This window comes from Coffea arabica, chromosome 6e (assembly GCF_036785885.1).
Source record: "Coffea arabica cultivar ET-39 chromosome 6e, Coffea Arabica ET-39 HiFi, whole genome shotgun sequence".
Classification (NCBI taxonomy): domain Eukaryota; kingdom Viridiplantae; phylum Streptophyta; class Magnoliopsida; order Gentianales; family Rubiaceae; genus Coffea; species Coffea arabica.
This window is the reverse complement of record NC_092321.1, coordinates 6,416,725-6,444,196: the sequence shown is the minus strand read 5'-3', so window position 1 is coordinate 6,444,196 and position 27,472 is coordinate 6,416,725. Positions and strand designations below refer to the sequence as shown.

At 36.3% G+C, this 27,472-nt stretch overlaps 3 protein-coding genes across 3 annotated transcripts; 2 read left to right on the top strand and 1 right to left on the bottom strand.

Annotated features, from left to right (window-relative positions):
• The first annotated feature begins 3,073 nt into the window (after positions 1-3,073).
• Positions 3,074-10,018, top strand: LOC113695320 (uncharacterized). The gene is made up of 10 exons (XM_027214359.2): positions 3,074-3,379; positions 3,484-3,551; positions 3,657-3,718; positions 3,833-3,982; positions 4,817-4,993; positions 5,295-5,507; positions 6,161-7,794; positions 8,203-8,268; positions 8,343-8,412; positions 8,789-10,018. The coding sequence occupies exons 1-10, from the start codon at positions 3,144-3,146 to the stop codon at positions 9,479-9,481; spliced, it is 3,369 nt and encodes a 1,122-aa protein (XP_027070160.1). The 5' UTR covers positions 3,074-3,143; the 3' UTR covers positions 9,482-10,018.
• Positions 10,019-12,232: 2,214 nt separating this feature from the next.
• On the top strand, positions 12,233-22,537 carry LOC113696089 (uncharacterized). Its single transcript, XM_027215426.2, has 6 exons — positions 12,233-12,929; positions 14,655-14,741; positions 16,667-16,849; positions 16,961-17,047; positions 17,121-17,192; positions 20,232-22,537. Exons 1-6 carry the CDS (start codon positions 12,672-12,674, stop codon positions 22,188-22,190), a joined length of 2,646 nt encoding a protein of 881 aa, XP_027071227.1. The 5' UTR covers positions 12,233-12,671; the 3' UTR covers positions 22,191-22,537.
• A 2,883-nt stretch (positions 22,538-25,420) lies between these two features.
• On the bottom strand, positions 25,421-27,172 carry LOC113694974 (uncharacterized). Its single transcript, XM_027213917.2, has 2 exons — positions 26,220-27,172; positions 25,421-25,681 (listed from the first exon to the last, which is right to left on the bottom strand). Exon 1 carries the CDS (start codon positions 27,097-27,099, stop codon positions 26,230-26,232), a length of 870 nt encoding a protein of 289 aa, XP_027069718.1. The 5' UTR covers positions 27,100-27,172; the 3' UTR covers positions 25,421-25,681; positions 26,220-26,229.
• Positions 27,173-27,472: the final 300 nt, after the last annotated feature.

Sequence of the window (27,472 nt, the reverse complement as noted above, 5' to 3'; positions counted from 1 at the left end):
TTGCAATTTTTTTAATGCATATTTAATCTACCATTATGATAGTAATGTAAACCAAATAGTGCTGAACAATTTGTTAATGATGTATCCTTTTTATTAAAATAAAAAAAAAAATCCTTGCCATACTTCTAACACTAAAAACAAAAAATTGGGATCAATTTTGAAACACTCGTATAGACATGACTTTACAAAGCTTCCCAGCAACTTTTAACTTGTATGCTAGAGTTCTTGAACACGACCAACGTGCTTGTGACAGCATCGTAAGAATATACGGAGTAGAACTGTAGAAGCAACAGACTAAAAGGAGAAGCGTTTTGATTTTGTGACAAATAAAACGACAGCAGTAGTGGCGTCTTACTGTCTTATCCAGCAGAGTCGGGGACACGTATGCGGTAAAAAAAAATCCATTTTTGTTTGTAACTATTTGTTTTGCAGCAAAAATATCTGTGCGGGGGGTATCCTGCATGCATAATAAGATCTGTCTGTATCTTTTTGTCTCCTAAGCCTTTAATTTGTCGGAAGTCACATGTTTTCGGCCGTAAGATTCGCGCGTCACGAGTTCTACAGATTAGACTCGGAACAGAGCAGTCGTTTTATGGAACATGACTATACATAAGAGCGTTCGACTTCGACCGATGCAGCGAAAGGAAGGCGCTTGCTGGGGGAATAAAACAGCCCCTCGCATTTTTGGATGATTTGGCAAAATAAACTGCAGCTCAGAATATCTAAATGGTAGAGTCGGATTATGCATATGCGACTAGGGGAATGGGAGGCAGATTACTGCAATTTCAGTTTTTCTTTCTAGTTGATGAATTCAAAACTTTTTAATTTAACTTCAATTACTAGATAAAGAACTACAGCTACTTGTTTCTGTTACACTCTGAAATTTATTGGATTACAATCTGGATTTAATTAACGTTATTAACCAATATGTTGCAGTTGAAATATCTGCAAAAAAAAAAAAAAAATCCAAAACATCAACATATTTAATTGAATTGGCCGAAATGATAGAATTGATGTCATGTCTTCCTACCAATTGGGTTCCCTGTCAACAAAAATTTACCCAGTGCGCACTTTCAGATAGCGGCTTTCCTTTGTCAACAAAAAAAAAAAAAAAATCAATTAATTGAATTAGTGGTGGTCAAGTTAAGCAAATAATCTATTCACACACCTGATCTCGATACTGTTGTTGTGGTGTGCTTGTGCATTTTTGGTTGTGAATTTTGATTCATGTTATGTTGTATAATCTCTTTTGTAATATACAAAACAATTTTCAAGTACTTTCAATATCAATGAAAAGTTTAAAAATTTTAAAAAAGTAATCTTTTTTCGACGCGTTTAAAAAGATTTATTATTTTAGTATGTGTTGATGAGGTATTGATCTAATGATTAAAGTTTAAATTTTAAGAATTAAAAATTTTCTGTTCAAATTCCTTATTCCTTTTCCCGCTTCTTAATTTCCATCCCTTCTATGTTAAAAATAAAAGGAAAAACATGCAGAGTGTATTAGAAGAAAATCCTTTGGTCATTAACTATTGAATTTTGATTTTCATCGGAAATTTTTTGATTGGTACATGGCAATTGGCATGTGATGTTATCTACAACACAAATTGGTGTTTCGAGTAAAGACATTAAACGACCTCTTGTTTCACATAAAAGCGTCCCACTGGTTGCCATATTTGATTTTAAGGACAATGAATTAATGACAAATAATTAGAGTATTAAAATATAGAACTAAATTATAGCACGAACCAGATATCAAAATGTAGTTTTTTTTCTCCTCATTTTCTTTTCGCTTCAATATGCATCAATGGTAAATCAACATCATACACTCAAGAAGCCTAGACAACCAGTACTTCAAATTCTTTCACATACGCACAGCTGCCCTTTCAATTAGGGCTGGGCTAGCCCGAGTCCGGCCTATTTTGCTTATAAAAAAGTCCGATAAGCCTTATATTTAATAAGGTTGAGTAGAGTTTGGATCTAAATAATAGATTCAAATTAGATGTGAGTTGAATTTAGATCTTACTAGGCTCAAGTTCGATTTAAAGTCCAACCTGTTCATATGTATAATTACATATAAACTATATGTAATTGCATATTAAATGCTATTATAATATATAATTATACATATTATATCATTAAAATATTGATAATTTATATACACATTTATCATAATTTATAACTATTGACGTATTATAGATAATTATGTAGTTAATTATAAATTTAAGCCGAACTCGATATGAGCCCAAAACTTAAATAAAATTATGAGTCAAGTTTAAACTTTCTAACCTAGTCCCAAATCTGAAAGCTTGGTTTATGGAATCCAATTGCCACCCTTACATTTAATTGGATGCTTGAAGATTTTAAGGTCACCCAATCTCTCTTCTTTATTTTTTTTTTTTTTAAGTTACGACAAAAGTAAGGGAAATATTCAAATATAGAGGTAAATAGTGTCAACTAATGCAACCTTTTTAACTTATGCAATATGCAGCTCATTCAAACAAATGAGTGAACTTTGGAATAAAAGATTGAACTTTCGTTCGGCAATAATTGACAATTAATTTAAAATACATATGATCAAAGACAATCCATCGGTAGATAAGTTTTTTTTTTTTTTTTTCTAATGTCCACCTAAAATTGGGATCATCTAGTAAGGTCAATTATAGAAAATACTATGCATTTCAGTCACTATTACATTTTTTTTTTTTTTTTTTGTATATGGTTCTCAATCATTCCCTTCATTTATAATAACTAACATAATCACAACTTAAGCGTTTGAAAAAGTATTAAAATGAAAGTATTTGATTGATAGCCCTTGGTTAGAATGATAGGTTAATATTATTGTGAGGTAATTCCTAAACCTACAAAGTTGATATTGAAATCGGAATTCTTTTTTTTTTTTCACTCACGTGAATAACAAGAAAAAGTTTAGTTACCTTTCGGCAATAACTGCAAATAAGAAGGGAGGTCTTTTCAATTACATCGACCATCAAGGGCCGATAGCATAATTTATCTGATTTTCTCTTCTTTCCCTCCTCTGCAATTGGTAGTCTTAAAATTGGCGCCACAAAATTTTTCTCAACACCTTCCCTCATACGATTCCCGTCAGGGTTCCTCATTTCCATCTTCAATAACGAAATCAAATGGCAAATTTGAGAGATCAATTGGAAGAAATCAAGGGAATGCTGGGAGCACCAAATTCTTCTTCAAATCCTAAAAAACCTCATAAATCCAATGCTTACTCAAGACTCTTAAGCCTCCAAGAGCAGGCCACAACTACCAACGACGACTCTTTTTCTTTCATTCAGCTACTCGGAGATTCAGCTAATGTTCTTGTCTCCTCATTCGGTACTGACATTTTAGATGACGATGAAGAAATGTGCGTAAGCTTTTGTAATTTTTTTTTTGCTTTTTTCTTTCCCGAACTTTAAACAAATTTGATATAGTATTATTGTTTTTTTTTTCGCGTGTTATATTCAACAGTGCTGCTCAGGCATTGAAGTGCTTGGGATTTATGATTTATCATCCATCCATTGTTCCAATGATTACAGGTAGCTTTTTTCTGTTTTTTAGGGTAAATTCTAAATGTCAAATAATATTCTGGGATAATATAAACAGGATCTTGAAGTTGATATTTTTCTTGTTGAGTAATCTAGGTGATAATGCTGATATGATTCTTGAGTCCCTTTTCAAAGTGATTACTACCACCAGGATTAAGGTACATTGCATTTTATTGAGTCTACGAGGCAAAAAAAAAAAAAAATTTTTGCAGGGCTTTGTCCAGTCTGAAGTTTAAATTAATTTAGCTCGCTTAATTTGGTTGGTTTTGCAGTCTGTTTGTAATTTAGGAGTGTGGTGCATATCAATTCAACAGTTCAATGCGGCAATTTTGGATTCACATTTCGACTCTTTGTTGAGGATAATTATTTATGCCCTTGACAATCCTATTGGTTCTATCTCGATTACATTTGAGGCCATGCAAGTAAGGTTTTATTCATTTAATGATATTTGCTTCGTGGCTTATCTTATTGAACTATTTGGCCAAGTTTGGATTGTTTCATCTGCGATGAGAGTCCACATTTTTGTAATGATTAAGCTTGTTTTGACTTTTGAGTGCTAAGACCATAAATGAACAATGACGAATTGGTGGTTGCCTGATTCCAGTGGCAACTCACAGATTGCTAAGTTAATTGACTAAATATTGTACAACTTTCAGTCAATAAAGAGAGAGGAATATATGTTCCTGGATTTTCTTATTGCAACGTGATAAGATGAAAACCATGTGACTTTTGTCCTTTTTAATCAAAACATCCTACGTAAACATGGAGATTGACAGGTTGGTGAACTGGAAAAGAGTGTGTTAGTATAAAAGATACTAACTCAGATCCATGTTAGAAAACTGGTAGAATAGTGCGTGCTGGTTTAAAAAATACCAACTAAGATCTATGCTAAAACACTGTTAAGAAGGGATGTGGAGAAACTATTTGATATGTATCCAAATGTGAAGAGTGATGGGAAATTTGGAAGGTTTTATCACTTGTTAGAAAAGATAAATGCAAGCATAATCAACAAGTTTTTCTTTCTTTGAATCTGTTCATACTCACATTAGCTACAAATTATGGTGGCTTGAGTTTGTGCTGCTTTGACCTCTAACCTGTACAACATGTTCTCGAAAATGACTATACTTTCATGAGAAAGTTACATTTTCAAAAGGTGTGCTCGTCTGATATACCATGTAAAGCTGTCATTGCTGACCTTAATCTTAAATTTGGGTTATTTGTTATGTTCTTACTCTTATGTCTCTCTACTATGACAGTCTGTAATAAAGTTGGCAACATTATGGGGTGAAAAGATGAGACACATGTCAAATGTATGGGCTCCTCCAATTTATAGAAGGCTTGTTAGTGCTGATAAACGGGAGAGAGAAATTACGGAGAGATGCTTGCTGAAGGTTAGGTATTTGATATGTCCTATGCCAGTAACCCTTTCCAAGGTATACGTAGGCAACTCTGGCTTATCTTCCATGCATGTGGTCATGTCAATATACTTGCTAAGGAAAGTCAATCTTTCATTTGATTGAAAGTAGGTACAGAAAGGGTCATTGGTAATGTCTGTTAGACCAGACTCTGCTGTGCAAGTGCTTTCCTTTAGCTTTAAGGCTTTATCCATCTGTTCCATCCAGCTGCTAAGTTAATGTATTTCTTACCATAAGGCTGCTTTAAGCATTTGTCACATGTGATGCCAAATCTATTAAGACTAAAAAGTATTGTTTCTCTTCTATATGGCTTTGGCAGACTATTCTCTTAGATGTGAAGAAAAAATTGCTTCCCGCCATGAAAGAATTATTGAATCTTGGCCTGAAGATTGAGACCATGCGAGCATGGGGATGGTATATCCGTTTTATTGGACCTTCAGCAATGAAAAGCAAAGATTTAGTCAATGAAATGTTGAAACTTCCTGAGCAAGCATTTTCTGATTCTGACCCACAAGTTCAGATTGCTGCCCTGGTATTGCTTTTTGGTCCTTCAAAGATGAGCATTGCTTTAACTGCTGGTGATTTTCATCTATTTTCAGTACAGTGTATGGTCATACTGAGCCCTAATAAATTAGTCCAAATAACATGGTATTAGTGTTCAGTTGGTCTCAATGATTTTAACTATCAAGTTAATGCCGAAAAATTTCATCTTGCACTTAGACGTCTTAGTTTCTAATCTAACCTTAAATTAGTACATCAATGTAATATTTTTGTGGTCATGTGCCAGATGACCTTATTATGTTGGGCCACCCAAGTGTTTGCTAGAACACTAGCTTGATTTCAATTGTTTTGAATGATTTTAAAACTTTAAATGTGACAGTTGTAAGTTTATTTTTGGTGTTACTGGCATTTAAGTGCTACTAGGAGAGAAAGAGAGATGTTTTTTTCCCGAGTTTCGACTCTTATTTTGTGCATTTAATGGCATCTGTCTTCCTAGATAGAACAAACTAGAAGGTATTAGCATGAGCTCATGTCTAGTGCCAAATTTACAGTCTTATCAGTGCCACCAGAGAGGTTGTTTTATATATGGAAGCCTTGACCTTGAGGTTAGATGGAGCAAATTAGAGTTGCTCCGGTGTCTATCAAATAGGTAAATGAAGTGAAGATGTGCCATTCTGTTTGCAGGTCGCCTGGGAAGCTATGATCGATGCTTTAGTTCTACTTCCAGTCCAAGCTTCTGAGACTGATGCAATTCAAATATGTGATAAACCACGTGTGAAAATATCATCATGGGATAATTATCAGACCGATGGAGATAGATATTTGAAAAAATTAAAGCTTATAATGACACCCCTAATAGGAATTACGTCAAGCAAATGTCATTTATCTGTGCATGTAGCCTGCCTCAACACATGGTCTTATCTGCTACACAAACTGGAGACTTCTATCAGCTCTGATTTGGTGATAAAATCTGTCTGGGAGCCCATCCTTGAACTCATTTTGCGACATGGACCTGATAATCAAAGTGTCTGGTTATGGAACATTTGCTTGGATCTGCTTGATGCTTTTGCTTCAGCAAGAACTGCAAACTCAAATGGTGGCATGCATAATCTGGAGAAGAGTAGGTTATTGGAAAAAAGCTCAGCATGTTCACGGAAGCATTATGCAATTAAATGGTCACCTTGGAATCTGAGCCAGCTTGATTTCTTTATTAAGATGATTGATATTGTCATTAACCAAGCTTCAAATGCTGCTGTTTCCCTTGAATTCAGAAAGTTGGCACATAATGCTGCCTTAAAGTTATTCAGATATCTTTTGAGAGCAGTTCAAGGTGCTGTAAAATGCATTTCTGTACCTTATGATGAAATTATGCTGTGTCTGAATACAATTTTTACATTTTTGAAGAAGATTTGTGAAAAAGTGACTTCAGAAGATAATTGTTTTGTTGATTTCTCTCATGCTTCCCTCCAGCTTTTGGAGTTGGTCGCTGAGGAGATAGAACCCTTGATATTGGAATCTCCTCTATACAGAACAGCACTAGATCTAAAGTGCCTTGATGAGTTAGAACCAGTTTGTAAATTTAGATCATCATGTGAACCAGGCTTGTGGCTCATTTCAAATATGGACATGGTTTCTCCAATTGTGTATTTGAGTGTGCTTTATTTCTCAGTGGCTGTGAAGTTAACTTCTAATGCTGCAGACTGCAAATCCATAACAGACAGGATGTGCAGACATGTAAAGTTGTCCTTATGTTCTCATGATACTCTGGATATTCTCTCTGTCTGTGTTGGTTTGTTGTACAAGTACGAGGCTTTTGATTGTTTAGGCATTTGGAAAGGTCTTGCTAATGGTCTTAAAGATTACTTAGATGACAAGAGAAACCCCTCACTTTTCAAAATGGGATCAAAGAACCATGGTTGTGCTGTAGTACTTCATCTCCTATCCTATCCTTTTGCTGCATGCTCGCACTTGCAGAGCCAGCAACAGCTTCAGGATATTATTGAAGTGTGGAGACAGTTATATGTTTCTGTTCATTGTGATTCCCCACTGCAGTGTTCGACTGATTTGAATTTTTCTGAGAATCTGTTTGCAATATTGGATGAGTACTTACATGATATTACTGTGACAATTGACAGTCGAGCTAAGTTTCAGCAATGGGACAAGAATCAGGATTTTGACATGCTTTTATTGATTGGAAATGTGATTTCTTGTGTTATGGAGCATTTTGTTTCAAAAGTGTGCTTCATACGAAGTACAATGAGCAATGGCAATAATAGGACTTCCAGCATTTTCAAAACTAGCTTGGGATTTGCTTCGAGGTAAACAGAAAGTATGCTGATTGGAATTAGCTTGTGAACAGTTTAAATATAGCTAACAGATATGAATAGTCAGATTATTGTTTAGACTAATGTTGGGATGAAATCTATATGTACTGCTGCGTGTATTCTTCTGATAATTAGCAGCTCTTTTACGTTTTGTGTATAAAGAATATGTTCGCATGTTTCCTGTCATGTAAGTTGAAAATCAAGTCAATTGTCCAGACAGCATCAATTGTCATCCCTTCTTATTTGCTGATTAAAAAATCACCGAAGTTTTAAGGCCCCATCATACAAGTTTTACACATATGGCAAGTGAAAAATTATTAATAGCTAATATATTAGCAACTTCTTCAGCATTTTGCAGGCCTTTAAACATTAACTTGTTGGCTCTTTTATGTCATGGAATAGGTTCCTGAAGCTGGCTTTTGCAGAAAAAGAAACCATCGTGCCAATGATACAGACTCTATCTTCAAGGTTGTTATTGATGCTACATGGGCATTTACTAATATTTCATGAGTATAGCATTAGTTTCTGACTATAAATTTCAGGTTGTTCTCTACATTGATCCAGTTTGCAGACAGCCTTCAATTCAAAGAAGATATTGTTGCATTCATTGAGGTTTGTTTTCCTTCTTGTTCTGCGCTGCTGCAGTTTTAAAGTTCTAAAAGAAATAGTATAAAAGGTCTAAGACAGGATATCATCTCTAGTTTGTGAAGTAAGGTGGAACTGGGATACGTTTTTGGTTTACTTTTTTTTTGGTTTCCTTTTCTTCTCTATTATCTCCATTCTGGGTTCACTGCCTATTCATGTGTAAAGGAGCCATAAGAAGGCCTTTTCTCTGTTTCCATTTACATAACTTGGATATCGTACATAATGGAAGCATAAGAAATTTAAGCAGCTTAAAGTATTCTTTGATGGGTTTGCTCTTGAAGCACATCTTTCTGTTAATTCAGGATAGTTACCTTTGTATCTACTTACTTTTTCTTTTGCTCAGGCTATGACAAGTCCATTACTTGAGTGGCTATCATTGGTGGAAGTTAATGATCAAAAGACCACCGATCAGCTTCAACTTTTATGGACTAAAGTCCTGAATAGCTTGCGGAAGAGTAGGCCCTCAATTAAGTTTGATTCCGAATTCCTAAAATGTCAATCATCTCTTCTTGAAAAAACTCTTGACCACTGGAACGTCACCATCTCTGAGAACACCATCAACTTCTGGAACTCTACATATGGTGAACAAGTACTTCTAGAGTACCCTCATAACTTGCTACCAGTCTTGGACAAACTTTCACGAAATGGAAAAATAAACATCTGCAAAAGAGTCTTGGCAATTAATGGAAAGAAAAGTTCTGGAGTAACAAGCAACATCTCTCCTCAGAGATATTCTGTGACTGCAAGAGTAAATAGCTGTTCGAAAAGAGTTGAACTTGTCAGGGATGCCATGAATGATTTGCAGGGTAAGAATAAGCTGCATTTGAGGTCAAAGAGAAAACGGCCTGATTTAACAGAACATCAAAAGGAAATAAGACAAGCACAGCAAGGACGTGCAAGGGATTGTAATGGGCATGGCCCAGGAGTACTAACTTATACTAGTGCTGATTTCTCTCAAACTAATGAAGAATCACAGGAAAGCAAGGGCATTAGAGATGCAGATTCCATCCTGGAGATGTTAAGAAGTGTTCCTTGATTATTTTGATCAATTGAAATGCCGTGTTCTGAAAGAAAGAGCCTGTGCTGGGATCATTCTACATTACGTTTCCGTAATCCTGCTTTAGGCCTTCAAACAAGAGGTGCACTTTTTGGTGCAAGGTCATCTGATTCAAGTTTTTCGAGGATCGTGCTCCATGAGAAACCTTTGTTGTCTTGTGACTGGCCATAGAAGACTGTTGGATGGGAAGGCATTTCATCGACTTGAGAAGCCTACGTCCTGGAAATGTAGTAACGAATTGCCGATGCCTCTCCTTTATCGCCTGGTCAAAGACATTGAGCAATGAGCGGCAGCTCTAACAAGAGAATCTGCAAATATTTGGAAGGCCAGCTCCGTGAGCCAACTGAGACTTTCTTTGTCTTGTCCCAAGTCATATACAGATCTTTCCTCTTAATTTTTTTTTTTGGAGTTCATAGTTAAATCTCTTGATTGAGGATCAAGTGCGAGAAACAATTTGCCTGTCCAGTCCCTTGTATCAAGTTGAATCAAAATTTTTGGCAATTCTTCCTTGAGCAATCGAGTTTCAGTTGAACTTGTAAAATTGTTCAATTAAATAGTGAACTCACCATTTAAGAATTAATAACAAGTAGGAGATGATGCATCTACTAATGATGATCTAAGTCTGATCATAGTACTGATCTTTTCGAGTTCTTTATACTTGGAGAAGAGAAGGAATTATGACCGGGTGTGTTTGAATAGAAGATTATTTTTTAAAAAATATTTGGAATAATATTATATAATATACTTCTTGTGATGTGATGGATGTAAAATAAAAATTTAATTAGAAAAATTAAAAAATGTATTTAAAATGCAAGAAATTTTTTTTTCTCCAAAATTATAGCAATCTAAACAGACCCACCGACTCTCGCTTGACGAAGATTTGCGGGTCAGAGGAGCAACTTTAATATCTCTAAGAAAGTTGAGATTTTGCATTATCAAATTTAGTGGAGTCGTGAAGACCTGTGTTTCAGTTTGTATTCAAGTCGATTTAGCCGTATTGATTGTTAATTAAATGACCATATATAAGGAGATCGAGTCATTAATTTGTTCCATTTGGATTACTATATTTTAGAGTTTTTATAGAATAATATAATGCTGTAATATGATACACGTGAGTAAAAAAGTGATCAGAAGATGCGGCAATAATTTTTTGAGGAAAAATAGCAATCCAAACAAGAGTAAAAACTCATATGATCTATTCAGAATTTGCCGATTGGCTAGATCCAACTCATGATCTATTTGAACCAAACTTCCATCCTCTGAAAGGAAAGGAAGCCTAAAAATCTATTCTCTAACATTACAGTTCATTACTCTAAAATGCCTTTTTCACGTATTCTCGAGTTAAAGGTGCGTGGTTCTTGCTTGCTTTTTCTTTACGTGCTTTTTGCTTGAAAGTAAACGTACCCATGAACGTTGTTGATGTCGGTTCTCAACCAAGCAGCTCTCGCCATGGAGAGAGCCCGCGAGGTTCTGTCCAAAAAAGCTTTGTCCAAATTGGGTGTATTAGACCACAATTATATATGCTTAAGAATATAATTAAGTGAACTAACGTTTTTTGTCCGTCGGTCTCACTTGAGAAAGCATTAAAGGCTTCTGTTTATTGGTCATGAATTGCTTGGTGGAATAAATATCTGCGGATATTATATCCTGTCCCTTTACTTCCTTTTAACCATCCTAGCGATTTGAATCTTTATGTTGCTTAGGATATCTTATCTTTTTAAGGTAAAGGATTGCTTGACAAGCATAGAAAATGGTCAAAAAAAAAAAAAGAATGTTTCTAACGATATTCCAAACCAAGCCAAGAACAATAATGGCTTATTCATCCACATTCATAGAAATGAGCATCACCAGCAAGAGTCAATGGATACAATACCAATGCACAAATAGTTTTACTTACTTAACCAGTCATCCTATATAAATCAAGAATGGAGTATTGAAAACAAAGTAATTTTCTGCCAAAACACAATAGTCTTCTTATAATTCAATTTTTTAAAAGCTTCATTTACAACCATGTACATGACATGAGAGCTGATTGATGCGGACATGTATGATATTTTTTCTTTCCTCTTATAAATACTAGTAGTAGCATATTTGGTTGGACTCTCCTCCTTGCTGCATTTTATCACCTGCGGAGGATCATCCCTGCTGTCACACATTTCTTTCCTTCAATTTAAAATAAGCCTATATCTTTCCTTCTGTTTAAAACAAGGTCTGTTTAACGGATGCCTAATGAACACACGTTAAAATATATTTCAGGTGTCATATTTTTAGAAATGTGAGATTAATTAGAGAAATTATATAAATACAAGGGAAAAGAAGGTAGGTAAAATTAAATAGTAAAATATATAAATTTAAGAAAAGATAATAATTATTAATATATGTATATATATATAATAAGTTAATAAGGTGAATTTTAGATCTATTAATGAGTGTTCAGTGTACACCTTTTAGAAAAATTGTTGGAGAAAAAAAAAAAAAAGAAGAGTGGAAGTACACACACAAGATAAAACAAAGCTCCAAAATCTCAAGTACCATAAACAGTGCAAAACATTTCCTGTTTCAGACAAAAAACTGTGGTTTCTTACACCGTCCGATCATTCCATATCAAACCCAAATCACAACTTTCTCTTCCATCCAACGGCCCCAACAAAGTCCACGCCCACACATTCCTACTCCGCAGCGGCACCATAACACTGAATACCAATAACAAGGTGGCTCTTGTCAATACAGGGAGACCCCCCATCCCCCTGCCCCGGTCCACCCGAGCCGAAAATCAAGTGATTAACTAGCAGTATAATAACACACACCCCCCTCCCCCGCCTCGTTCTTTCTCTCTCTAGATTTTTCACTCTCTCTCTATCCATTTCTATTTTCTCGCAAAATCAACCCGTCTCAATCAATACGCAATCTTCCAATACGCCCGTGCATATATACAGATATAGAAAGATTTATCTTTTTACTGTCCGTAATTTGAAATTCTAGGGTTTTTTTTGGTCTGGTTATCGCTCAATCTTCGCAATTTAGATTCAAATGTGGGGAATAAAGTAGAGTAAGTGGGGACGGAGGGGTTTTAAGTAGAGAAAGCTAGGGTTTTTGGATTAGCTGCTGGTACTTTTTTTTTTTTGTAATTAGTTTTATTAATTCTTGAAGTCGATCTGTGAGTTCTGAAATGGATTCTTCTTCGTCGATGTCGTCGCCGGCAATCATGGTTGGGGATAGCAATAATAACGTTAGTAGCAATAACAGAGATGGTGCTTTGTCGCCCACGGCCGCTGCTTCTCTGCGAGGGTCGATGGAGGATGACGTGGCTCTCTCAGTAGCTGCGGGGCTTGCTAAGGAGGCGGCTCTCTTGTTCCAGGCCGGGAAATTTGCGGAGTGTGTCAGTGTGTTGAAGCAGCTCTTGCACAAGAAAGAGGACGATCCGAAGGTTAATTTAATTTTTGGCCTTTGTATGTTACTTTTATGAAGCTTTCTCTTCTTTAATTACATTTTAGAGTTTTTTTTTTTTTAAGTTTGGTTCTTTATTTAGTGTCTGTGGAAGTGAATTACGATTTGGATTAGTTTTTGACGTGGAATATATTTATTTTGGCACATTCAGAGGATTATTGAACGTGAAAGTTTACATTTTTAGTTTTTTTTTTTTATTATTTATGCGACTGCTTGCCAAGAGCAGCTTGCTGTTGGAATTATTAAAGAAGCAATTTCTGAGGTCAGACTTCATATTTTGTTACAATGTCTATCGCCAAGGTCTCAGGTTGTATCAGTTATAAAAGAAAGATGCACTTATAATAGTTGGGAGTTGTGGTAGATTGTGATAACTTGGGAGACAGATGGAGGTGGAATTCTGATGATTGGTTATATTGGCCTTTGAAGGCTTGAGAATGAAGATGGTAGCTTGAACATGTCTGTTTCTCAGCAGTAGTTTGAAGTTGCTGGTTCAGCTTGTGTTCTTGGAGCTCTGGAAAGATACCAGGATTGTAAGGGGAATAAATTTGGGAAAAAGACAAGTGTCGTGCTAACTTATGTCTGTAAGATGTTCCTTTTTGGTGGAATTTGAGATTCTTTATGTTTCAATTTTTTGTCCTTGAGAGAATTACTTTGTGCTATTCTTTCTAATGGCACCCTCTAGACTGATGGCTGTCATAACTCAGTGAGGTTCTTATATTGGCCCGTGCATATTCTTCCCAATCTACCTGGTTGTGTTTTTTTGCTTACCTGGAGCCAATTGATGATGGTTGTACAGGTTCTTGAATAGCTACTGGCCTGTATTGTAACATAGGATGGCGGTATTTTCACATTTACTTCTATTTATCTTTGTCTCCAAGAATGGTTCGTTTAATGGCTTTCTTCAGATATAAAAGTTGGGGACCACTACATAGATTCTTGCCGAGAACTTACTAGCAAGGCAGTTGGGCTGTTTGTCCTTGCCTCCTGATTGGATTTTTGGATACTGACTGCTGGATGGTTTCATTTATTTTGTCTATGAGAAGAATGATCTTGATGTAATTTGGGGATTGAATCCTATCGTTTTGTTCTTCTTGTTAATGTGGATACAACTGTAATAACAATATCGCACCCGGTCGTCTTTGGTAATAGACTCTCTGCTGGAATTCGCTGTTACATAAAAGTGATGGCAATCTTTTACATCTTGAGGAAAGGATAAACACAGGATTCAATTCCTTGTGTAGTGCTCACACTAAATTAACAGCACAAGCAATTGAACAACATGATTTGTCAAATCATGACTCGAGTGTTCACCTTTTGCACACGGTCTTTTAGTTGGCAGACATCTTTGATGGTGTAATTCCCTAGAAAAGATTCTTTGGCCTTTTGATGTTCCTTTTGTTAACTAGAATAACATTGGGATTAGTTGTGCATTCTTTGGTGGTCGAACATAATATCCTGCTGTTACTTTGTACTTGAATTAAGAAACTTCAGTCTGTGTTTTTCTGTTGGGTGGTTTTCTACAAAGATGTGAAGATATATAGACATGAAAATTTGCATGTAATCTTTTAAGAGCCATTGTTTGCTAATTGCAAGTCTGAATTTTTAAGATTCTGTCAACAGAGATTAGTTTTTATGATTGTTTGGTTTTTGTCTCGTATAGGGCTTATGTACTCATTATCCTACTTTTCTATATCCTTGATTATAGATTCTTCACAACATTGCTATTGCGGAATACTTTCAAGATGGTTGTTCAGACCCTAAGAAGCTTCTTGAAGAACTCAATAATGTTAAGGTATGCCTTCGTATGGTGCTTTACTTCTTCTAAGTAGTCGTACATGAAAGTGGATTGATTTATCCTTTTGCTGGGCTTCTTTTTCCCAAAGTTCCATCTAGACATTCCAAGAGTTCCATCTAGACATGCCATGTTGTCAATTGACAATATTTGGATTTATGAGCTTGCGTCTCTTGTGTTGGCACAATTTGTAAAGAATTGGCATTATTGTGGGAAGGAATGTGCAATCATAAATATCAGCTGGGACGTTTAAGTTCACTAGAGCTTTAATTAGGAGCTCGGATGATATTTGGCAAGGTTCTGCTTTCCATCTTATTGGCATTTATTTTTCAGAACTTTTACGATAGAAGTGCTATAAGATCGTACTTCCTAACCTAATGTATTTTTCGGCAATCAGATGTTGGTTTTAAGATCCTGGATCGATGACCTGAGTAGAATTAAAATTCATATAGTAGTTTCCAGAGTCTTTATTTGTCTGTGCATATGTGTGTGTATATTTTTTCAGTTTTGGACTCAATTGGGTTTCTGTATTGGGTTCATGCACCGTTTCTAATCCTTTGCTAAATCAGTGAATTCCATTTGTCTTCTTCGTAGCACATCGGGCCAAACCTCTGATAATTTAAGCACATGAGAGTTTTTGGTGACAACACGACCGTTTTTGATTTGCTCCAATTTTGAATGTTTGTTTATATAAAAGGATTATCCTTTTGCTTGAGAAAAATGATATTTCACCTCTCCACGTCACATATACTTCTTAGCTAAGCTCTATTAAATCTGATTCAGGAATAACTATTTCATATCATTTTGAGAATCAGGTTTGAATACTTATGTTTTTGTTGGAGTGTATGGAAGCATCTTTGTGTCACCTTCAAGAGCCAGATTTGACATGTTTTTGGGAAATTAGACCTGTATGCAGTCTTGGGAATTCCTGGGTCGAAGTTCGAGTTTGAATTATTCTTCTGATTTGATTGTGTTTCTTTTGATGTGGAGTTGCATTTTTAGTAATTTTTATTGCAAGAGGTTTTCTTGCCTTTTCAATGATGGTCTTTGTTGCTGCCACTTATTTTTGTGAACTTTATTTTTTTTTTTTCGCATGTATCTAATTCAACAATAATTGTTATTCCATTCTCTATTATAATGACTTTCCAGTGTTTTGTAAGTTGTATAGCTGACATATTTCTTTGGGATTTTATTTATCTAAGGTTGGGACAGAAGTTTTTGTTCTGCTCTTTGGTTTAATTGGAGATGATATTTTCATGCTTTATTTATGTTGCATTTGCTTTTGTTATTCTCTACCTATAAATATCTGTGTAGTTTATTATCACGTTATGAACCTTTATTCAATGTTAAAGATATGTCAGTCAACAAACGGATGCTTGAAAGGTTTTTGTGGGCTAGCATTTTGCTACCGTTGGATTGTGTGTTATGATATTGTATTTGACTGTGAAGTAAGTTAAATGGTCATTCAATAAAAAATTATTCTTCTAAGTGGCTGTGATAAGAATTTTGATTGGATGAAGTAGCAGAAGATAGTTGATCATCCATGGTAAGCATTGGTTGTGCTGTTTTCTTTTTCTATGCTTTATGGATTCTCCTATATCAATTCTCTGATGAGAGACTTTCCAATCTTATGTTACGGTCTCTCGTATTTTTCTGTCAAGATATGAATTAGAAGTTTGAGTATACATGTTTAAGCTTTTGCAAGTAATTTGAGGAATAAAGGACAAAGAAAAGGAAAGGGATAGTGGATAGCACATATGAAATCGATCTACACTTGTCAAATTTTAGGAGTACATTGGTCCAGAAAACTTGGAATTGGGTAGTTGTTGTACAGTGCCACACTAATCCGGGTCTGAACTATCTCTGTCCGATTCTTACTTCTAGTTACTTCACTTTTTCTTTTTTTTTTTTGGTTTTATTTTCAGAAACGAAGTGAAGCACTTGCTCATGCATCTGAGGAACAACAAACAGAGTCAGTCGGCAGCACTAGTAGACTTGCAGTTGGAAGTAAAGGAAATAGTAATGTATCAAATTCATATTCTGTCACAAGTAGCCTGCCTGTTGTCTACACTGATGAATTTGATACTTCGGTTACAATATTTAACACGGTATGCTCATTTGAATGGAATGAACAGCTATTATCTTGGCTCTGTGGGTTTCTTGTTTGTGGAATGTTTTTGTGTGCGTGGTGTTAATCTGAATCATTACATTATTCTCAGGCAGTCATCTGGTTCCATCTCCATGAATATGCAAAATCATACAGGATTTTGGATGCATTGTATCAAAATATTGAACCCATAGATGAGGTAATTATTTGTGGAATAGATGTTGTCTTATTTCTTTTTTAAGTTTCATTGATTAATCTCTGAATACTTGCAGGGGACAGCTCTACGTATTTGCCTTCTATTGCTGGATGTAGCATTATTTTCGAACCATGCATCTAGATCTGCTGTAAGTTCTGCTTGATTTACTTGTTTGCTTCGTGCAAAGATTTAGTATGGGCTTAATTGGACGAATGTGGTTCTTGGTACTGATTAACAGGGACTCTAAAGGAATGCTTGGTTTCCACTTTGGAGCATGCTGTTCTCCATTCCTTAATTATACTTCGTATAAAATACAAGTGTAAAAACCATCTAATATAATTATACAAAAGAGGAGCTCTGCTTTTAGAATTACCTCCTCTTTCTTTTGTAGACATGCTCTTTTGTTAGTTACTTTTTTCTCCCTTATGATCTTAACCACAATAAGTTCCTGGAGTAAAATGAAACAAAATAAGAAGAAAAAGTTTCAGATAAATTACCTACAACTAGCATATATGTTGAATAAGCACAGACATATTCTATGCCTATAGCGCCAGTTTGGATGATAGACAAGGGAAAAAGATAGATGACAAACAAAGAGAGGAGATAGACCAACCTTTGCTGAGTTCTTCACAAAGCTCATTTTTTCTGTATAAAAAGATAAGATGCCTCTGTAAATTTTTGGTATGGTCTTAACTTCTATTTAGTATGATTTTAACCTTCAAGAGGTCCACATGGATTGCGCCTAGGTTGAGGGAAATCATACAACCTTGCCTCCGCAGAATATATTACGCATCCTCTTTTTTTAGTATGATTTTAACCTCTAAGAGGTCCATATGAATTGGACTTGAGTAGGTTGAGAGAAGCCATACAACCTTTGTTCTGCAGAGTATATAACTCATGCTCTTTGTTTAGCTAATAATAATTATACCTGTCTTAGAAGTTGGTTAGCCAGATCTCATTTGATCTAGTATTGACACGACGAAGGAAAAAGTCAAAGTAAGTTATATGGATACCATTTGAGACCCATATGCATCTTATGGAGGCCAGATATGCTCATCTAGCGGTGAGGGCAGAATCTCCTGAAAAGTTAATAGAATCTCTTGCCTGGTTGAAAAACTGTGTTTCATGGATAAATGTGAACTTGAATGTCTATGCTTTTCATTTGCCACCATTTCCTTTTCTAGTTATCTTGAAAATTTTGTCCCTGTTAGAGTCAAATACTATAGTCAAGTTTCATGAATCCGTCATAAGGCTGCTTTAGCATCAAGGACTATTGAAAGTTGGATCTAGATTGTTAACTTCATATATTTTGGGAAAAAATTACCAGTATAGATGTCATAGAGCAGCGCTCTTAAACTGTGTGTTGGTCAAAGTCGCCAATGAAGATGGGATCAATATGGTACTATGAAAAAGATAAAAAGCTTTATGTTAATACTACTGTGTTTCACTTGTCAAAAGAAAAAATATCCTTCTAAAACTTTGAAATTTTTGTGTAAATCTTTTAGGGATCTATATATTCAAACGCACAAGTGTGTGTTGCATCAGGATTGATTTCATTTTATCCTAGGAAGGTTTTGATTGATTGATTAAATCTAGAAATGCACGTATCTATGATTGTCAATGACAAGACTTTCCTTATGGTGGGTTACTAATCAAGTGCTTAGGGAATAGTTTGCTATATTATGAGTTCTCAGAAGTGGTTTTCATATCATGGATTCTCTCTACTTTATCTTCTTGGTTATAAAATCTTTGAACTAATTGATGCCTCTTGCTTGTATCTTTGATTTACAATTTGGAAATTTACTTTCTCAAAAAGTAGTTTAGCTGTCCTTTGTTGAGATGCACTTGGTGGATCCCATCTTGTATGCAGGAAGGCTAATGTTCTTGTATGGTCTTTTTGAGTATTTGGGCCAATTTAGCTGAATCATAGATTACAAGGTGTCACATAGCCTTAATGTGTATGAATGCTAATTCTCCTTGTCTTTCCTGTCTTGTGATCTTAATTCAACTGAAAGGAGAAACTGAGTACATTGCATGATACCCCTGCTGCTTGGGTTTGGCAATGGGGAAGTAAAATCATATTAAAGCATTGATTTTGCATAAAGAAATGGACTATCCTTACCAATACCAATTTTTAATGGGGCATACTTTTTGACTGAGACTCATCTTTACTGTTGATACTTTTAGAGAGGAATACTTACCAGGATAAAGAAGATAATTATAAAGAAGATAAAGAATCATATTAAGGTGGTGGTGGATCAGAAGATTATTAGTGATAGACTGTGGTTGGTATTTAAAATTATTTTGTCTTGCACATTCCAATGTAATGTGGATGAACTTCCCAGATATCATATTTTTGAATATATGCAGTGTACGCCTCTATGGATAATATGGCCAGTGTTGATAGAAAGTCTTCTTGACTATCTTAACGTCTGTATGTTTTACTTCACATAAACATGGGAAGATAGTCTTATAAGTTCTTAGTCTTCTAATAATCTAAAGGCTTTTGCTCCTTGGATAATGCTTTCACAAGAGAAGTTGGACTGGTCAAGCAATTTTCAGTTAATTTCCTGCATGGGTACTTATCCTTGTTGACACATCCTGGTCTGATATGGTCATTGTTCTTTCTGCTCTGATCCCTTCTCCCAGAGTGGTGCTGTACTGGCTAAGGCAATTTTAAGTTTAGGCTACCATGTTGTCCCTGATACTGTGTTTGCACCAATTAATATGGTAGAGCTATTGAAGTTTATGCTTTCAATTCGTACGGGAGAAATACATAATGGGATGGTATAAGCGAAAAGTGCCAAGTCTTGGAGTGGTATAAGGTAGGAAAGAGAATAGTAAGTGAAATTTTATTTCTTTTTAGTCTCGCAACTGATTTAAGGACTGCCTCATTGTTTTCAACATGGAGTTGAAGTTAAGTGGTTGTGATGCTTCTTGTTTACCATACTGAAAATGGGATGCTTCCAAACACGGTAGTATTGATTGTTATACCATGCTATTATTTAGTCCTGTTGATATATATTGCATTTATTGCAAATTTTGGTAGTAGTTGTTTAATTGTAGTTTTGAATGGTTACAGTACCCTTTTATTCTTTTCTTGTAATATCTGATAATGTACACGTTAAAGCTATCCTAAAAATATTTACTTATGTATACTTATTTAGTTGTCATTTGTATTGTTTAGGATGTGATTAGCTATGTGGAGAAAGTATTTTGTGCCAATAGCATGACCAACCAAGTAGATAATGGAAGCTCATTGCATCAACCTACCATGGTGTCAAAATCTGCTTCATTTTCTGCTACAATTCCTGGTGCCTCAAATTCTGATTCAGCTTCTTCTGCAAATGTTTTGGAAAGTTCGTTATCTAGAACTTTATCAGAAGAGGCACTTGAGGATGAATCATTGCAGTTACTATCATCCCTGGATATTGGTGGAGAGAATCTGCCAAGACCATCTAGTCTCCAATCTTCAAATGATGTTTCAAGGATTCAAACTGACGATTCTATCTCAACGGTTGATCTCAGGCTTAAGTTGCATCTTTACAAAGTCAGTTTTCTGCTCCTTACCAGAAATATCAAGGCAGCTAAGCGTGAAGTTAAGATGGCTATGAATATAGCGCGCGGCAAAGATTATACATGGGCACTTTATCTGAAGTCGCAGCTTGAGTATGCTCGGGGAAATCACCGTAAAGCGTGCAAGCTTTTGATGGCATCAAGTAATCTAACAGAAATCGGAATTTCTAGCATGTATTACAACAACTTTGGCTGCATCTATTATCGTCTTGGGAAATATCACGCATCAAGTGTATTCTTTTCCAAAGCATTGCGTTACAGGTCAACTTTGTTGAAGGAGAAACCTGTAAAGCTAGCAACTTTCTCACAGGTTAAGTCTTGGCAGATGGCATATAACTCTGGTCTGTCGCTCTTGTCTTGTGGGAAACCAGTACATGCTGCTCAATGTTTTTACAAGGCTGGTCTAACTTACTACAACAGGCCTCTCCTGTGGCTGAGAATTGCTGAGTGCTGCCTTATGGCACTGGAGAAGGGGCTTTTGAAGTCCAATTACTCTAGTCCCTCTGATGGCTCTGATGTTAAAGTTCATGTTGTTGGTAAGGGAAAATGGAGGCAACTTGCATTGGAAGATGGGGTTTCAAGAACTGGGAAGTTTGATTCTGTTGGGAGAGATGATTTTTCTTTCGGCAACGGTAGACTGCCCGAGTTGTCAATGTCCCTTGCTCGACAATGTCTTTTAAATGCATTGCACTTGCTTGAAAGCTCTGATTCAAAATATTTGAAGTCTGGTTTGCTTTCTGATTCTGCTGCTGAAGGAAGTGAATCAGGAGACTCGTCGTCTTCCAAGGCCACAAGCTACAAGAATCTAGCAGGTGGTGATCCAAAGTTATTGAATGCAGCAGTAGGCTCAGGGCAGGCCAACACAAATGGGGAGGTAAAAGAGCAAAAGTGTGGAAATGGTCAAAACACTTCTCTGCTAAACTCTGTCAGTGATTATGAAGATATTTGTAGGAAAGAGAACCAAATGATCGAACAAGCTCTTCTAGCTGATATGGCATACGTAGAGTTAGAACTAGAAAACCCACTTAAGGCTTTGTCAACAGCAAAGTCTCTTTTGAAACTTTTCGAGTGTTCCAAAATATACGTCTTTCTGGGTCACTTGTATGCAGCTGAAGCTCTATGCCTGCTGAACCGGCCAAAGGAAGCTGCTGAGCATTTGTCCGTCTATGTGACTGGTGGAAGCAATTTTCAACTGCCATACAGCCAAGATGATTTGGAAAAGTGGAGTGTGGAAAAGATAGTGGATTTTGAGGAACCGAATGGTGGGCCTTCATCTGTTAATGCATCGTCTTCTGATGAATTTCAAGGTTTTACGTTCCTCAAGCCTGAAGAAGCTCGTGGAACTATTTGTGCTAATTTAGCTCTCCTGGCCGCAGAACTGGGGGATCCTGGGCTGGTCCAAGATGTTATGCAAGCGACAGCTTCGGCACTAAACAGTCCCCACGTTATTCTTGCTACTGTTTACTTGGATCTTCTGCAGGGGAAGACACAAGATGCTCTTGCCAAGTTGAAACAGTGTAATCGTATTAGATTCCTTCCTGGTAGATCGACACTGGATGGCTCTAGTTGATGGTCCGGGTTGTATTGATGGTTCTTGTCAGTTTTATTCAACCTATTTCTTAATTCGAATCAGCAGGTAGGTTAGCAATCCTTTGAAGGGGGGATTTGTAACATATATATAGTTCAAATCAGGAAATAAGTTTTAACTTTCGATTTTTTTGTTTCTCAAAAATTTTCCTTGTAGGCTGTAGTAATAGGCGGTGTAGCTGAGATTATTTGATTGTCTCAGATGCCCACCTAAAAGATTTGAGATGTAGTTTTGATTCAGGTGATTGTGTTTTAGAGCCTAACGTAGTTCAGCTTTGAATTTGTAGAGAATGTGTCATTGAGAGATGAATCAAAGAAATTTTCAGTTTAGTGTGGATGTTCTTGTTAGGTAGTCTTCATATCAGCTGTAGTGAAGCAAATATCTTTTAGCTTTCCTTTCTTTTCCTTTTTGATAGGCAAAGATTTTCACCTTTCATTTGACAACTTAGGTCATTTGTTGTTCATTAGGAAAAGGTCAATAGGTGATGGTCCTTCATATATAACTTTATAGGGGAGGGTCCAAATTCTCATTTTTCTATACACGAAAATAGAAAAATTATTAGCTCTTCAATGGTAATTAGGCTAATTAGCTTACTATTAATCTACCATGACGCGGCTACCACTTCGCAAAAGCAATTGCTTGTGTCCACCTACGGCAATTGCCACCTTAAACTAATTGATAATTGTTTTGAATGTTTCTAATAGACACTTCTTCGTACACTTAAAATCACAACCAATCTAATATGTAAACAGACAAATCAGCCAAAAAAAGGGGGCCTGGATGTGAACCATCGGGTCTCTAATCTATTCATAAAAGGTGGTACCCGCGGCTTCAATTCGTCGCTCTCGCTCATGTTTTTTTTTTTGCAGTTTTAAGGCGACTTATGTCCACGATTCACTAACGAAAACATGAGTTGATATTTGACCCATTCCGCCATGCATGTGCCGGAGAAGGTTTCCATCTCCTCGTAAATTTGTGATCTTGTCAGAAAATTCGGTACTGTTTAGGATACTTCAAGTTTTGGAATTTCGCTACAATTGCTTTAATGATCTTAAATATTAGAATCGCTTTTTGAGAATCAATAATCTTTTTATAAAAACACTGGATGTTTAGATGAGGTGATATTGATGAATTTACACATGCATCCTTTGACTTCAAAAATATTTCCTTATTAAATGTGTGTTGAAATTTTAAAATGTTATTTTTTCAAATGGCAAGATTGAAAATTATGTGTTAAATTTGAAACGAACACTCTTATTTGGAACATAGATAAAATAAAAACATGACATTAATAATGGAACGGAACTAAATACTTTCTAACTTTGGCAAATTAAGTCAGTGTGTAACGTATTGCAAAAATGACTTGAAAAAAATAAAGAGGAAAGGCACCGTAAATAATGCCAATCCCTTCAGGCAAACAAATTTACCACAACATCAGCGTTGTCCAGTCAAAGGAATAGAAAATGTAAAAGACATTCAAAACAGTCACAGTTTCTCTTCGTCTCCTTCCCGCCTTTTACTCTTTTTGCACGTACAAGAATCATATGTCGTTCTTTTGTAACAGATTAATGTGATTAGTCCTCAGTGTTCACTGTGGATAGTAGTAGTGTTATTTCGGGATCTATAATTTAGTTGTCAAGTCAAAGCGAAAACGGAAAGGGAGCAACCACTACAATCTTTAGCCACCACTGAAGATTTGTTTAAAGAAAATACGCATTATTATTCACTCTAATATTCTTATCATATATAGCTCTGAGGTAAACTTTAACAATAGCAGTGAACTTGAATTCTAGCGTGCAAATAGTAAAGGCCAGATTTGCTACCATTGAGTTCAAAGCACTTTGCAGGAGGAACTAATCATTAACAAGCCCCTTTGAGCCGAAACGTACGACAAATTCAGTCAAATAATAGCAGGGGTTTGAGTCGATAAATAAATCATGCAGCCGCTCATATTTAGGATTACTCTCTCTCTTTTTTTTTTTTTTTAAGAGTTGGAGGTTTTGGACACTGAACCTTTTACTTATAATGTTTTCTACCTTACCATCCAACCCAAGTGTTCCTCTATTTAGGACTACTTAATTTCACTTAGAGTGGAAAAGTTCTTGTCACCGGTGCTAAACAATTATTGAGGAAGGTTATCGAGGACTGAGCCAAGAATACTTTGCCTGATAAGTTTTAATGGAATTCTAGTGATGGCTGAATACCATAATTAATTTGAGCTTGCAAATTACTCCTCCGTCCCACTTTGATAGTCCTGTTTTTCTTTTTCTGTCCCAAATTGTAGTCCACTTTCCAATTGAAGAATGTAGTTGTCTTTTAATTTCTCTAAAATACCCTTATTCAATATAAGTTGTTATTATTATAAACTATCTTATTTAATATAGATTGTTAGTATTGAATATAACCTACCCCATTTAATGCATTTAGATTTTTCAAAACATATTGATCTATAAAAAGCCAACTTTATTTAATGTAAGAGTATTTTAGGAAAATAGCAATCTAAATTTGTTTTTCCAACAAAGTTAACTATTTTTTCTTAAACTGTGTGGAAAAAAAACCTAGAACTATCAAAATGGGATAAAGGGAGTAAATATTTGATTAGTCCTCTTGTCCGTACTTTTCTTGTTCCTTTTTGGAAATATGAAAATGTCACAGCTTTGATAGAACTATTACCCGCCTGAAATTGAAACCTTAATGGTGAGATTTAAAAGAAAAAAAAAGAGGAAAAGAGTGAGATTTAAGAAGTGAAGAGGAGGGATTAGTGAATTTGAACCCAAGACTTAAAATTTCTCATATAGAAAGACTAAATGGTGAGACTTGTGTTGTCCTTGTACTAAAGAAATTAAGGCTCTCATTTTTTCTGAGGAATTAATGCTTTGTTATTGACTGCAAATATGTCATATTTTTCACAATATTCGTCGGCTGATAATAATTGGTAATTGGTACACGTCTCCGCCCATTGGAGTGCTTTTTTTTTTTTTTTGTCAGTAACCATACATTTGTATAACGATACACGATCTCCGCCCATTGGAATGCTTGCAAAAGCAAAAACAGAAATGAAGTACCATCGATTCCATAATTGGTACGTGCATGCATTTCTGTTTAGCCAGAGTACAATCAGGTAATTTTGACCAACAAAAAAGAAGAGTACAATCAGCTAAAACGCATCCTTTTTGAGAGGAAAAATGAATGGGAAAGCTGAGGAACCACAATAAACTGATAAAAGCATCCATCTTCATCAATTAATTCCTTGCCTACGACACAATAATACAAAAGCACACATGAATACAGTTTCATTTTAATGAATGGGTGTACAATAATGCCGAAAGTAAACACTTCCAAATTCCAAGCCAACAGAAGAGAAAAAGAAAGCAGTGAAAAAGACCATCAATCAAGGAGAAAGAGATAACAAATTGGAGACTCGACATCACATCCGCTCATGTCGACAACATTTGTGCATCAATCAAATTAACCTGCAAGACCATCAACCGTACGTCATGAGATTTCCTGTCATCTGTAGTTTTAAGAATTAGTGAAGTCAATTACTACCATGCATGCGCAGGAATCAGGATTGCGTTGGTTAACCAAACAAAACGCTTGAAGCTAGCTAGATAATTACTAGTGACCTCCCCTTAATTAGGTACACCAAAGCAGATTCCTATTTTGCCGCCAAAAAATTATTGAGACTGCTGAAATCGAATATCCTTATTTAAAGTCCGACCAACTGGAAAAATACAAGACCTGATACCGATGCATCCTGACCATGCATTATAGGATGTACCATAAAACAAAGAAACACTAAAGAAATGTCAGCAGTCGGAGTTTTATACTAATATCTAAAGCTATATATGTATGTATGTGTATATATATATATATATATATATAGTATTTTATAAGCATGGGAAAAAAGTTTAGCAAATTTTCCCAAAAGAAAGGAGAACGCAAAAGAATGCAGGAATAACCACGAAAAGTGGGGTATAGAGAGGCCTGCTCTGAGAAAGAATACTCAACTCAGATCAATCTAGTGAGAGCAAGTGTAACCGGGAGGCGGTGTCTTCCCACAATAAACAAGGAGCTCGAGAGCAATTGGGACGAAAATTTTGAGGTTGAGAACCTTGAGCTTGAGTGTTGTACACAAGCAAACGGCAGCGTCAACATCAACCAGCCCTGAAAGAATTGGGCAGCACTCATTCACAACGGGATCTCCAAAACCAATGTGCACCACTCCACCAAGAAGATCCGCGCAAGCTCCCAGCTTTAGGGTATCAACAGGACACTTGGCCTGCTTAGGTTTTTTAGGCTTAACCGGTGGTGGCGGGCAGGGTTTTGCTTTTGGCGGCTTCGTGGTGACTGGTGGCATTGTCACCGGAGGTAGTGTTATAGGTGGTAGTGTCACAGGTGGCAATGTTACTGGCGGCTTCACAATTGGGGGTAGTGTCACAGGTGGCAATGTTACTGGCGGCTTCACGACTGGGGGTAGTGTCACAGGTGGCAAAGTTACTGGCGGATTCAACACTGGGGGTAGTGTCACAGGTGGCAAAGTTACTGGCGGATTCAACACTGGGGGTAGTGTCACAGGTGGCAAAGTTACTGGCGGCTTCACGACAGGAGGTAGTGTCACAGGTGGCTTCACCACTGGAGGTAATGTGACCGGTGGCAATGTCACTGGTGGCTTCACAATGGGCGGTAGGGTTATGGGTGGCTTCACCACCGGGGGTAGAGTTACTGGCGGAAGGGTTACAGGAGGCTTGACAACTGGTGGGAGAGTAATGGGACCTTTAGGAGTTTTGGGCTTAGGGGAGCAGGAGCCACAGTCAGGATCAACAGGATTGGCTGAGGCAATGAGGAGCATAGAAAGGAGTAAAAGAGCCGTAATCTTGGAGGAATCCATGATTTTGTGTGGAAAAGAAGAAAGAGGAATGAGGAAGATGATTGGTGAACACTTAACACCGCAGAAGATGAATGATATGTTATATAGATTGATGATTGAACCAGTACTGAGAGTCCGAGAGTATTGAGTGAGTGAAAGAAAACAAAACAACCCTAAAGCAAAGCACGTGAAGATGGGGTGGGCTCAAAGGCAACTGCCAAATTGTGCTAGTTGGCAAACTCACCCTCTCAACCTCAACCTCAACTACATGCATGCATCAGTCTTGCACTCTTACTAGCTATTTGATATTTTTATCTACCACTGTCACTGCAGTTTACTGCATCATACAACTGGTTGTTCACATTGCACCTATCCTGCTGCAAAATACCCTAGC

What these genes read in the sequence shown, in the direction of transcription:
- LOC113695320 (XM_027214359.2), top strand. Translation starts at nt 3,144, where the DNA reads ATGGCAAATTTGAGAGATCAATTGGAAGAAATCAAGGGAATGCTGGGA. An exon ending in TTAGATGACGATGAAGAAAT is followed by an intron (nt 3,380 to 3,483) that starts GTGCGTAAGCTT and finishes TATATTCAACAG; the next exon opens with TGCTGCTCAGGCATTGAAGT. An exon ending in TGCCAGTAACCCTTTCCAAG is followed by an intron (nt 4,994 to 5,294) that starts GTATACGTAGGC and finishes TGGCTTTGGCAG; the next exon opens with ACTATTCTCTTAGATGTGAA.
- LOC113696089 (XM_027215426.2), top strand. Translation starts at nt 12,672, where the DNA reads ATGGATTCTTCTTCGTCGATGTCGTCGCCGGCAATCATGGTTGGGGAT. An exon ending in AGAAAGAGGACGATCCGAAG is followed by an intron (nt 12,930 to 14,654) that starts GTTAATTTAATT and finishes CCTTGATTATAG; the next exon opens with ATTCTTCACAACATTGCTAT. An exon ending in CGGTTACAATATTTAACACG is followed by an intron (nt 16,850 to 16,960) that starts GTATGCTCATTT and finishes CATTATTCTCAG; the next exon opens with GCAGTCATCTGGTTCCATCT.
- LOC113694974 (XM_027213917.2), bottom strand. Translation starts at nt 27,099, where the DNA reads ATGGATTCCTCCAAGATTACGGCTCTTTTACTCCTTTCTATGCTCCTC.